The 13,047-nt window shown below is 40.8% G+C and overlaps 1 protein-coding gene and 2 pseudogenes across 1 annotated transcript in view; 1 reads left to right on the top strand and 2 right to left on the bottom strand.

Moving 5' to 3' along the window:
• Window positions 1-13,047, bottom strand: part of Sfi1 (SFI1 centrin binding protein) — a 116,963-nt gene that overhangs the window by 84,838 nt on the left and 19,078 nt on the right. Inside the window, exons 3-4 of the mRNA XM_023705857.1 lie at window positions 9,768-9,932; window positions 7,200-7,271 (exon numbers count right to left, since the gene is read on the bottom strand). Of these exons, the coding sequence (XP_023561625.1) occupies window positions 7,200-7,271; window positions 9,768-9,932 (237 nt within the window). The remainder of the gene's footprint in view (window positions 1-7,199; window positions 7,272-9,767; window positions 9,933-13,047) is intronic.
• Window positions 11,132-11,232, top strand: LOC111813850 (annotated as a pseudogene).
• LOC101564167 lies at window positions 11,626-12,585 on the bottom strand (annotated as a pseudogene).

A 13,047-nucleotide genomic window follows, 5' to 3' on the forward strand; every position in this document is an offset into this window, starting at 1 on the left:
ACCTATATCTTGTAATATGAGAAACTACTTTGGCAGTAACAATACACAATGTACTAACCATTGTTACTCTCCTAAAATCTTGTTTTGAGATTTTGTACCATTGTTTTTATTTTTTTTTTCTTTAAAATAAAATAACTGATGTCAAAAAAAATCTAATTTAGGAAGATGCTTAGAGGACAAGTATCTTTACTCTCTCATTGTACAGTCTGAGAAACTGAGGCCCAAATTTAGCTTATTCTCAGATCAAACAATTAGCTAGGGCTGGGGTAAAAACCAAAATTCAAGTATCCTAAATTACATCAGGTATTCTGGTATACTGCTACCATTCAAGAGCAAAGAAAAGAGAACTTTTTGTTTTTTTGAGACAGGGCTTCATTATGTAGTTTAGGCTGGCCTTGTACTCACAGTGTAGCCCAGGCTAGACTAGAACTTGAGGTGATCCTCCTGCCTCAGCTTTCTGAGTGCTGAGATTACAAGCATCTGCTATCATGCTTAACTAAACAAAATTTCCCTAGAACAAAAAAACAAAAAGGAGCCTAACTTGTGGCCATCTGTAACTGTCATTGGCTAACATGGCAGACACCTCTTAAGCCCCTGCTTCACCCAGCTGTCAGGGGCCTCCTAGGCAAGAGTTAAACTCAAGGTCAGAGTTGAGAATTCAGCAACTGTCTCGAAAAATTTAATGAAGATTTATTTCTCACCCTCCTCTGTAGCTAAAGACAGCCAGTGACAAAGCTGTAGTCAATGAGGCAGAGGTAGAATATACCCAAGAGCTTCTAGAAGTTTCCTTTCCTGATAAAGAGACATATCACAGGGGCCGGGGAAGATGGCTCAGTAGAATAAGTGCTTCCCTGGCAAGCGCAAGGACATGATTTCAATCACCGGGTTCCACCAAAAAAAAAAAAAGAAAAGAAAGGAAAAAGAAAAAAGACACATATCACAGTGACAACACCCTTTTCCCCTACTTCTGTCTGAGGTTAGAATAATTATCTTGGTACCACGTAGTATCATCTTCTACAACAAAGATCCAATGTGCTGAGGATAGTTCACTATACAGGAACTAAAAGTCTGGGTCTTTGATGGCCTTGAACAGCTAAACAGTATCAGTGCCTGCTAGACTGCTTATGAGACAAAACAAATGTTGATTCAAGATGTTGTCAGAAGATAAAAAAAAAAAAAAAAAAAAAAAAGATGCTGTCAGACTTTCTCTTAAGGTCAAGTGTATTTGTAACTAATACAATCAGCCTTCCCCCAAAATTTAGACTATAAATGGATATTAACTTTTAAAAGGTTCCTGGGCCAGGGATATAGCTCGGCAGCATAAGTGCCTGCCTGGCAAGCACAAGCTCCCAAGTTCAATACTCAGTACTATAAAATAAGAAATAATTAAAAGGTTCCTAATGAAATATGGGTCAAATATAGATTAAATACAATAAGGTATGAAAAGAATTTGGAGAAAGTGAAGGCAGGGGTAACACAGTGTTCATTCTCTGAATCCCCATAGAATACAGAATTGTACAGTTAGAAACAAAAGCTATGTACTAGTTATAGCAAAACTAGGTGATAAGCTATTCCCATAAATCTAAATTGCAAGCAGATGTGGATAAACCACACTCAATAATAAGCCCAGCAAGGCAGCACCACTGGTATAAAAGAAATGAAGATGGCATTTAGGAACATGAGAAAAGAACTAATAAGAAGTCATTAGAAAGTACAGAGTAAAAAAAAAAAAAAGAAAAAGAAAATACAGAGTAAAAGGCCGGCCAAAATAGTTCAGTGGATTAAAGCACCTGCAAGCAAGCGCAGGGGCCAGGGGTTCAATCCCCAGGCCTGCCATGCTGGCTGCACCCTGGGGGGCGTGGTGAGAAGACAATTGAGACTGGATGTGGTGGCCTGTGCCTGTAATCCCAGCTCTTGGGACACTGTAAACAGGCAGATCACTACGACTTCTAGTAGTGAGACTCTGAACACTCTGTAGATCCTTCCCTAAAAAAATACAAAAAAAAAAAAAACCCAAAAAGTACAGAGTAGGGCAAGGTGTGGTGGTGCATGCTTGTAATCCCAGTACTTGAGAGGCTAAAAATAGGAGGGTTGTTGCAAGTTCAAGACCAGCATGGGATACAAAGTGAGCTCAAGGCCAGTCTGACCTGTACAGCATACAAAATAATAATAATAATAATAATAATAATAATAATAATAAAGCATACAGTGGGCCACTGTTGGTAAACAGAACTGGCAATGTAGAATGAACTGAACAGCGAGTTAAGGTGCTGATACTAATGTTCATCAAACTTACTAGGCATAGTGATGCACATTTGTAATCCCAGCCCATGTCAGGCTGAGGCAGGAGGATCACTGTGAGTATGAGGCTGGCCTGGGCTACATAGTGAGACCTTATCTCAAAAACAAAACAAAACAATGCAGGCTCAAGTGACACCAGTCACTGATACACAGGGGTTCTGTCTCCTCAGGTACCAAGGTTCACACAAGAACTGAAAGCAGCTAGCAGTCCAACTTCTATAGTCTCATAACCAAATTGCAGGGTACTCTTGTAGGACAGGACTTTGCACAGTGGAGAAACACCTGGGAATAGAAGAAAAACTGAACAGACAAGGGACAAAGAAACACTAAAAGAGAAGACCTGACTTTTTCTCTTTGCTGAGACAAAATACCTGATACCCAAAGTTGAAGGAGAAAAGGTTTAATTAGTTCACAAAAAAAAAATTAGGTCACAGTTGGTAGATGTTTCAGCTCATCATCAGCTGGCAGAAGGGTATCACAGAGGAGAAATCATTCATGGCAGGCAGAAGGCAGCAAAAACATCCAAGCAGCCAGAAGCAACTGATGAGTGATGGAATCAAGATATTTGTTACGGTTTGTGTCAAGTTGTCCTGAAGCCTCATACAGTCTTGGGGCAGTTCGGAGTTTGTCATTAACTCCTGATCCAAAGGTGTGATTCCAGGTCTGAGTGCTACACCCCAGCCCTGGGGTGGATAATGTGCATTACAATGTAAGGTGGGGAGAGAGGCTTGCTAGCTTCAGAGCTGCTGCCCCTCCCTTTGCTCTTTCATGTTGCTATCAACTGCTGCCCTCGGTCATGTGCCACTCTGCCTTGGAGCCAGCTGAATATGGACTGAAACTTCCACCAACTGTGAGCTAAATAAACCTTTCCTTCCTTAATTTAGGGTGTTGGTTATTTTGTCCCAGCAAGGAGAGAAGAGTAACTGAGACAATATCCCATACAACAGGAAGCCATGTACATACATTTATATATGCACACATATATACACATAAGGGTTATTTTTGTTTCGTTTTGGATTTTTGTTTTTGAGACAGGGTCTCACTATTAGTTCAGGACTGAAATTCACGATGTAGACCAGGCTGGCCTAGAACTCAGTGTTCCTCCTGCCTCAGTTTCCTAATTACTGGGATTATAGATTAGTACCACCATACCTGGTAAGCCCCCATTTTTTAACCTTAAACACAAACAACTGAAAAGGAAGCTCTGTGAAATCAGGAAAGCTTAACTGAACCTTGCCAGATCCTACAAGTTCAATGGAGCTAATTTTACACCAAATGAACAGAGAAATACTTGATTTTTTTCTTTTGCACCAGAGACTGAACTCATAATCTTGTGCTTACCAGGTAGGCACTAATGCCACTGAGTGGTCTCTACCAGAGAAATATTTGAGGTCAAACATGGACAGAGTATTTTATGAGAAAAAGAAGATTAGCTGAGAGTGGTGGCATATGGCTGTACTTTCGGCACTCAGGAGGCTGAGGCAGGATGACTGCTGTGAATTTAAGGCCAATCTGGACTACAATGAGGTTCAAGACCAGCCTTGATTACAGAACAAGACCCTGTCCCACAAAACAAAAAATGAACCAAACAGGGTGAGAGGAGAAGAGAGGAGAGGAAAGAAGAGGAGAGATCAAGATTAAGGAGCAGAAAAAACATCTATATAAACAAAAAGTGTACACCACAAACGTGAGGCCAGAGAACAAAAAAACTGTAACCTACCATCTCCAAATAAGCAACAAACAAAATGTAGGACAATAAATCCTCACCAACACATAAGACTCTTCTAAAAACTAAGCCAAAGGGGCTGAGGAGATAGCTCAGAGGCCTAAGCACCTACCTGGCAAGCAAAAGGACCAGAGTTTGATCCCTACCCATGCTGTACCGTCTCCAGGTGCAGCCCAGGAACTGGATGTGGTGGTGCATGCCTGTAATCCCAACACTTGGGAGATTGAGACAGGAGGATCTCTGATAATTCAAGACCAGCCTGGGGACTACAAAAGTGAGCACAAAGCCAGACTGAACTGCATAGCAAGACCCTGTCTCAAAATAAATAAAAAGGGCTGGAGAGATGGCTCAGTGGTCTAAAGCACCTATTTGGAACAAGCTTGGAAAAGCATAGGGACCGCGGTTCGATCCCCCAGCACCACATGCCAGCCAGCCGCGCCCCCTGGTGGGCTGAGCTGGCCACACACACACACACACACAAAATAAATAAATGTTAAAAAAATTTAAAAATAAATAAATAAATATATAAAAACTAAGCCAAAGAATGAATTCCAGAGAACAAAAAGTAGATAATCAGTTTATTGATCTTTCTTTTTTGCTACTGGGAATCAAACTCAGAACTCACACATACTAGGCAGGTACTATGCCAAGCCATAGCCCTGGCCCCAGATGAACAATTTATAAATGGCAGCTGTGAGACAATGAAATGCCTCTAAAGTATGTGTGTGTTTGTTGGGGGCAACTTAAAATTCTATATCCACTGAAAATATCCTTTCAAAATTAAAGTGGTAAAATAACATTTTTATACAGACAAAACCTGAATTAATCACTAGCAGGCCTACCCCTAGAGAAAATACTAAGAAATGTTACAATCATAAAAAAATAAAAAAGTACCACAGATAAAAACCTGGAGAGGGAGGAACAAAAAAAGAGGAACTGAAAGGGTTATTAAATGAATAAATCTACGTGAACATTGTACAAAATGAAAATAACATTTTGTAGATTTAAAAATATACATAAAATTTTCTTCCTACTTTCTCATAGGACATTGGCCTGTTTTATGAAATCTTTTCTAGAAAATAAAATGACAGTTATGTTTATAGTTATAGCTACATATTACATTCTTTAGGACAGTAAGAGTATATAACTTAGCTCAGCTGAATTTTAAAATGAGAGAGAATAATGGCAAATTATTTAATTTTTGGCAAACTATGCAATCGGGAGCAACTCTCTCAGAAAATAAGAAAAGTAGGACCAAAAAAATTATTTTTCTCAGTGCTGGGGACTAAATCTAAGGTTTCACCACTGAGCTACACCACCACACCCCATAAATTTATTTGAGAGACTGAGAGCTAACAAGGTACTGCAGCACAGGGTCAAGGCCCAGGAGGAGACAGCAAATCAGAGAAGGGAGGGATGTCTAATCCCTGTAGCTAAAATGGACTAAGGCCACTGCAGTAAATCACTCTAGACACACAAAGAAGGATATAAAGCTGAGAGGGTGGCACATGCTTGTAATCCCAGCACTCTGAAAGCCTAAGGCAGGAGGATCACTAGTTCAAGCACAACGTGGACAATTTAGCAACTTAGTGAAACCCAGGTTTTTTGTTTGTTTTTTTTCCTTTTCTCTTCTGTATTTAGGACAAGGTCTACAGGGTCTTACTATGTAGATGAGACTCTAGTGACTCTCCTGTTTTCAGCCTCCCAAGTGCTGGGATTACAGGTGTGCACCACCACACCCAGTCTCATTCGCAGTCTCAGCACGCCCTGGGGGCGGGGCCTGCAAGGCACTGCGCTCTGCCTAAGCAAGCGCTTTAGTCCACTGAGCTATCAGGCCATACTGTGAAACCCAGTCCTGAAAAATAAAAATGGTCTAGGATACAGCTCAGTGCAAAAGCCCTGGGTTGAATCTTAAGAAAAAGGGGAAGGAGAGGGTCAACAACAGCACAATACCCCAAAAAAGGCATACAAAGTAAAGATTTTAGGGCTAGAATAAAAGTCAGCAGTAGAGTTCTTGACTATCAAGTGTGAGGCAGTGGGTTCAATATCTAAAAACCGCAAAAAAAGTTTCATAAAACAGAAACCAACAAGAATTACGAAAAAGGAAAAGTGTACAAGAGATGGTAAAGAGAAAAGGAAGAACTTCCCATTACATTTCAGTTTTTCAAGAGCTACCAATCCTCCCCCCAAAACACAGCCTGTGTGGATCCCAATGCGGCATGCTCAGTGATCCCCACATCTGGTACTCTCTCCTTAGCCAAGCACCTCAAAGCAGTTGTAACCAAAAAGTGCGGCAGTGTGTGGTGGTAGTCTACACAAAGTATAGCATAAAAAAAAAAAAAAAAAAAAAAAAAAAATCAGACATACACGAGCATAAAGTGTAGAATGTGGCAGAGAGATATGCTCCTCACTAAAATTTCACTCTTTTTGCCAGTGCCAATCACTAATTCCCTGAATGAGTTCATTTACTTCTAGGGAATCCTTTTTTCCCCGAGAGGTCTTAACTCCCCAGGTTTACTTACACATGATTCCTTCCTACCCTAATCCGGTCAACTAATGGCCATGAAATCACCACTATATTATTCTAATGGGTCAACTTACTTTTGTGCTATAACTATGGAAAACTATTAAGTTCCCTTCTGCTTCCTGTCATCTACTCTAAGGATGTGTTCTCCCCTCTGTTCAAGTCTGTTTAGTAACAAGTAACTGGCCCCCTCCTCTCCCTAATCTAATTCCTGTAATCACAGTCAGCATAAGATGTATCTTGTACAAATAGCTTGCTCAACAAGCCCCTACACAGGCAAGTTGGGCAAGTTGCATATATTGCTGAACTGTGAAAGACCCCTTAGTCATGATTTTTTTGCTTTAAAAATTCCTTGCTGCCTGGGCTAGGGGCAGATCAGTCTTCGCCTGTTAAGAACTGACTGACGGCCCTGAGTTCAGCAAATAAAGGCTCAAATTCCAATTCCAATTTGGCTTCTGATTTGGTTCCTATGCTGAGTGACCCACAATATTTATATGGTTATAGTAAGTACTGTTCACACCTGAAGGAGGCCAGAAGGATAAGAGGAAAAAATGTAATAACACAAGCCATGATAAAGGTTACACAAATGTTTAAAATAAAAATCCAGAATAAGCTCAGAAAAAAATTGGCATTCTGGGTTAATACTACCTGGCTTTAGAAGGAAAAACTCTTCCAAAAGTCATTTGAATCCACAAATACAAGAATTTTCTGGCCACGCATCTGAAAGAAGGAAAGAAAAGATATACACACCTTGAACTCCACTTGGCTTACATAACTTTTCTAGAAAGGAGAGGAACCTTTTAAAGTCCCAGGGGAAGGAACATTAGTATGAGTCAAAAGGTGATATAGCTAATATTACACCAAATAAAGGAGAGGAAGGGACAGATATATAAAGCCAAAATCAAACAGATTACTTTGTTATTGTTCAAGACAAGGTCTCACTTTGTAGTTCAGCCAGGTTAGCCCTGAACTTACTGTGTAACCCAAGATGGCCTTAAACTCCCAGTCCTCCTGCCTCAACCTCTTGAGTGCTGAGATCATAAGTATGCACTGCCACGCTCAACTTCAAGTAGATTACTTTCTTTTTTCTTTTTTTAATGTATTTAGTACAGGGTCTACAGGGTCTCACTACACAGATCGGACTCTTAGTGATATCCTATTTTCAGCCTCCCAAGCGCTGGGATTACAAGTGTGGGCCATCATACCCAGACTCAGTCCCGGTCTCAGTGTGTCCCCAGGGCAGGGCCGGCATAGCATACGGGAGATTAAACCCCTGCTGCTAAGCCTGTCCAAACAGGTGCTTTAGTCGACTCAGCTATCTGGCTGGCCCTTCAAGTATATTGCACCAAATATACTTTCTAAAAGCATTTTCAGGGCTGGCCAGATAGCGCCAGGGTTAAAGCGCCTACTTAGGTAGACGCAGGAACTGGGGGTTCAATCTCCGGCATGCCATGCCGACCTCCCCCCAGGGCATGCTGAGCCACAACTGAGACTGGGTGCTATGGTGCGATGGCATGTGCCTGTAACCCCAGTGCTTGGGAGGCTGAAAACAGGAGGATCAGAATGAGTCTGATCTGTATAATGAGACCCTGTACAAACAAAGACATTTTTGATCTAAAGGTATTTTTTTTTCACTGAAGAAAAGATTTAAGATTTTCACTGAAGAAAAGATTTAAGATTTTTTCACTGAAGAAAAGTAAGTCTATGATAGATGTTTTGTTCATATTATTGTGTCTAAAGTTGCTAACAAATGTCCACTTAACCCAGACCTTTCTCAATCCAAAGAGCATAAAGAGGTCTGTACTCAGCACACTGTTCATACCCCTTATATAATGTTATGACACCAGCACACAGTCATTTCCTTTACAATGTGAACCACTCAGTGCAGGGACCATGTCTAATAGCATCCCCAGGACTTAGCACAGTGCCTAATATACACATACACACATAAACACACTTACACACACACACGGATTTATTGAATCAATCTTTGGACTCAGCTGGAAAAAATCTTCCTCATCCTTTACATCTCTTATTCTTATGTTACCCTTTTTTTTTTTGGCTGAACTGAAGATTGAACTCAGGCCCTTGTGCTTGCCAGGGAAGCATTTATTCCACTGAGCCATCTCCCCGGCCCCATGTTATCCTTTAGGAATCAGCTTAAATGCCACTTTTCCAGAAAGTCACTGCTCGTAAACCAGTGTGACCATACTTGTCATGTGTGCCTGTGCTCATGTGCCTTCTGCTCATAGCACTTACCATACTTTACTGTTGTGGCTTCACAGCCTATGAGCCTGCCCGATTTTAAATTTTCATGAGGTCATGGGCCAAGGCTGATACACCTTAAATGCTAAGCATAAAGTGTAACAGCTGGCATAGTAGGTACCTAATAAATGTTTTTGTGAATTAATAAATGGATGATCATTTGTCTTGGACAATGTTAAGACTTTTTCTGGGCCGGCCGGAGAGCTTAGCAGACTAAAGCACCTGCTTTGGCAGAATGCAGCAGCCAGGGTTCAATCCCAGATGTGCCATGCCAGTCCCGCCTGCAGGGCACACTGAGATGGCAATTGAGACTCAGTGTGGTAGCACATGCTTGTAATCCCTGCACTTGGGAGGCTGAAAATAGAATCACTATGAATCCGATCTATGATCTATGTAGTGAGACCCTGAACAACCTGTAGACCCTATCCTAGGTTTAAAAAAAAAAAAAAAAACTTCTTCTGAAACAATCTTTATAGCTTACATTGTGTGGGATACAACTGGAGAACACAAATGAAACACTCTCGTAATTTTTTAATATATATTTATTAAAGGGTCTCACTGTGCAGCTTGGACTTATAGTGATCCTTCTGTTTTCAGCTTCCCCAGTGCTGGGATTATAGGCATGTGCCACCACATCCGGTCCCTGTGCTTGCCTAAACAGGTGCTTAGTCTACTGAGCTATCTCGCCAGCCCCTCAGTAATAATTTTTTATGTCCACAAATCCCATATTTTCTTTTTATCTGAGTACTCTGTTACAAAGCACGAACATCAGGGGGCTGGGGAGATGGCTCAATAAGCGCTTCCCTGGCAAGCGCAAGGGCCTGAATTCAATCCCCGGTTCCACCAAAAATAAAAGAGAGAGAGAGAGAGAGAGAGAGCAAACATCAAGCTTTCCAATTAACTGACATAGGAAAATAACAACTATTCCCTAATTTTAGCCAAGAAGCTCACCTGATGCACAATTCTCTTAACCGGCTTCGTCGGGTCAAAGCATGTGAAGCTCCATATTTCACTAGATGAGTGGTTCTGGGAACTCTCCCAGAGATGGCAGATGACTTCTTTGTGGGCAGTGCCTTTGGAGAATAGTATTTCTTCACCTCTTCACCCCTGAAAGATCTCAAAGTTGAAGAGAGGAAAGAAAAGAAAAAAAGAGTATCTCTGCATGTGATGAAAATAGCCTTTAATGGGGGCCCGCCCATTAGCTCAGTTGTTTAAGTGCCTGCTTAAACAAAGCAGTCAGTCTCTGGGAGCGGTGGTTCAATACCCAGATACTCAAGGCAATCCAGACCAGCGCTGGAGGCAATCTGGAGCCACCAAAAAAAAAAAAAAAAAAAAAGCCCTTCTGCCTTTTAGGGGGCCTGCCCCTTAGCTCAGTTCTTTAAGTGACTAATTCAACAAAGCTGTCAGGCTCAGGATGCTGTGGTTCGAGCCCCACAACTCAAGCCAGTCAAACCTGCCCTGAAGGCATTCGGAGCAAAAAAAGAAAAAAGAAAATAGCCTTTAACATACAAGCAAAATTAAACCAATAAACTCACTGAAATAGAAAATGATTATGTATAAGAGCAATAAGCTTTCCAATTTGTAACAAATATCTGCCAGGGGCTGGGGAGATGACTCAGTAGAAGGAGCAAGGACCTGAGTTCAATCCCTAGTTCCACCAAAAAAAAAAAAAAAGAAAGAAAAGAAAAAGAATTATCTGCCAGTCCCTGGAGGTGGGTCTCACTCTAGGAACTACAGCAGTAGGGTATGCTGGAGTCATTAGGCCTAACATACTCTTATTTTGGTAATATGTAATTTTTTTTTTTTTTCTGGAACCTGAGATTGAACTCAGGCCCTTGCGCTTGCCAGGGAAGCACTTATTCTACTGAGCCATCTCCCCAGTCCCTAATATGTAATTTTAAAGGAAATCATTTACAAATAAGTTAATCATTTGGAAACAAGTTTCTTTATATAAAAAAAATTAAGAAAAGTTTTCAATAATAGAAGCTTGATATCAACATGAAATGACATTTTTTGGTTGACAGTTTATTAAGTACACTACATTTGTACCTTAGTCTTTTTTTTTTTTTAAGTTGCTCACACAGGAACTTAGTAAAAACGTATTTCATACAAAAGTATCTGCAAAACTAAAATTAAAAAAAAACACACACACACCACATATATTACTTCTGTACTGTTAGGAATCAATTTAATTTGTACAGGTGATCATGACATATTAGGTGGTTTGATTTTCTTAAATCTGGTACCAGACCATGATGTCAAGTGTTAATGTTGAAAGGTGGTGCCAAAATGTCTATTATCAAAACTACTTACTCGTGCTCACTTCAGCAGCACATATACTAAAATTGGAATGATACAGAGAAGATTAGCATGGCCCCTGTGCAAGGATGACACGCAAAAACTGCTTACTAGTGGTAAGCAGCACAAAACACTTATTTTCTTTCCAGATACCCTTCCAAATCATTCCTGATGCATTCTCTCTCCCTTTCAGAGAATCAGTTGTGTAGACTGATGAGGTTAAAAACCAATTTAAAAAAAAAAACAAAATAGAACCTATTTACAAAACATGCAAAAGAATTTTACATAAGATGTCACTGCAGAACTAGCTTAAAGAGAATACAGCAGAGGAACAGAATATACCTTACTTATACAAATATAGGTCCTTTCCCCTACTTTCTGGAAGAAAAACATTTTTTTAGGGCATGGGCTATATAAAATTGCATACACTGCAAAGACAGAAACAAAGACGTTTGTAAATCCTTTGTATTTCCAGCAGCTGAGACAATATATCTGAGCATTGATGTTACCTCTAGTGGAGAAACCACAGCCAGCTATTAAGCTGCCAGAAAGCAACAGTAATTGAATACATGACCATTTCTCTTTTAGCACATTTTTCCTCTTCTAGAAGTTGTAGGTGTCTGTTTAGTTTATCTGTCTTAATGAAGCTGCATCTACAACAGTCATGTCATCTGCTGCTCCTTCAATTGTTGCATCTACATTTGAAATGCCGTATCTGATGTTGTCATGATGAGGATGGGAAGTGGTGGCAGCAGACCCACCGCGCAACACGGGTATAGAATTGTTTCTGACCAGCTGTCCATTTTGGGGAACAGCATTTTCACTCATAGAGCGCTCTCTTTTTAGCCTGCCAACTGCACAGATTTCATTACTTTGAGGGGTTGGAGGTCTTTCTAAATCCAGAAAATCTAGCAGTCTCTCACTTAGTGTAAGTACATGAGGTGTTTTTAGTGCCAGAGGGTTTTTTTTTTCTCCATAATTTTATTGAGAAACAAATAGCAATGAGACAGTTTCAAGTCAAATTGGTAGGACAGTTTCAATAATTAACACATTGCATATGCTCTTCACCAGAGGTTTTTAAAGGAGTCGACTAAATAAGGTCAAGATCCGCTGGTCTTGAAAATGAAAACTTCTTCATTATTTCCTGCTACAATAATTCTCTCTGGAACTTGCATTATCACACTAGCATTTGGAACTCCTTCTTGGAATCCTTGTTCCAGGTCAGCATTTGGTGGTGTGACTTTCAATTTTTCCGGGACCCTCATTCGCTGACTAATACCTTCGGTGTATTCCATTTCATACTGAATTTGACTAATTTCTGCCATCTCAGCAGCAGTGGGAGAAGGAAATGCTGCCACGCTAACCAAATGTGTACCAAGTACTGCTCGTTGTCTGGCACTATCTGCTTCTGAGCTTCATATTAATCCTTAACTTGCTTCCCATGCATGGGCTAGACTTGGAGCCTCGTCAGTTCCCCTGGGCCCCCCTGGAGCGTCTAGGACAGGGCCGCCGCCCAGCGGCTCCCAGGGGACTGGCAGAGGCCATTGGCAGAGCACCTAGGGCACCCTGGGTAAGGCACCGGTGGAGCGGCCCACTGAAATCACGTTTTTTAAAAATGTATTTAGTAAAGGGTCTGCAAGGTTTCATTATACAGATTGGACTCATAATGATTGTCCTGTTTTCAGCTTCCCAAGCACTGGGATTACAGGTGAGCGCCACCAAGCCCAGTCTCAATTGCAGTGTCAGTATGCCCTGGGGGCGGGGCCAGCACAGAATGGGGGAGGGTCCCTGTGTCTGCCTAAGCAGGCACTTTAATCTGCTGAGCTATCTGGCTGGCCCTGAAATCACATAATTTTACTGAACACTTAATGTCTGACCTCTAAATTTTTTTTTTTTTAATGAGCAGAATTTATTTATTTATTTATTTATTTAT

This window comes from Octodon degus, unplaced genomic scaffold (genome assembly GCF_000260255.1).
Source record: "Octodon degus isolate 3935 unplaced genomic scaffold, OctDeg1.0 scaffold00230, whole genome shotgun sequence".
Lineage (NCBI taxonomy): Eukaryota > Metazoa > Chordata > Mammalia > Rodentia > Octodontidae > Octodon > Octodon degus.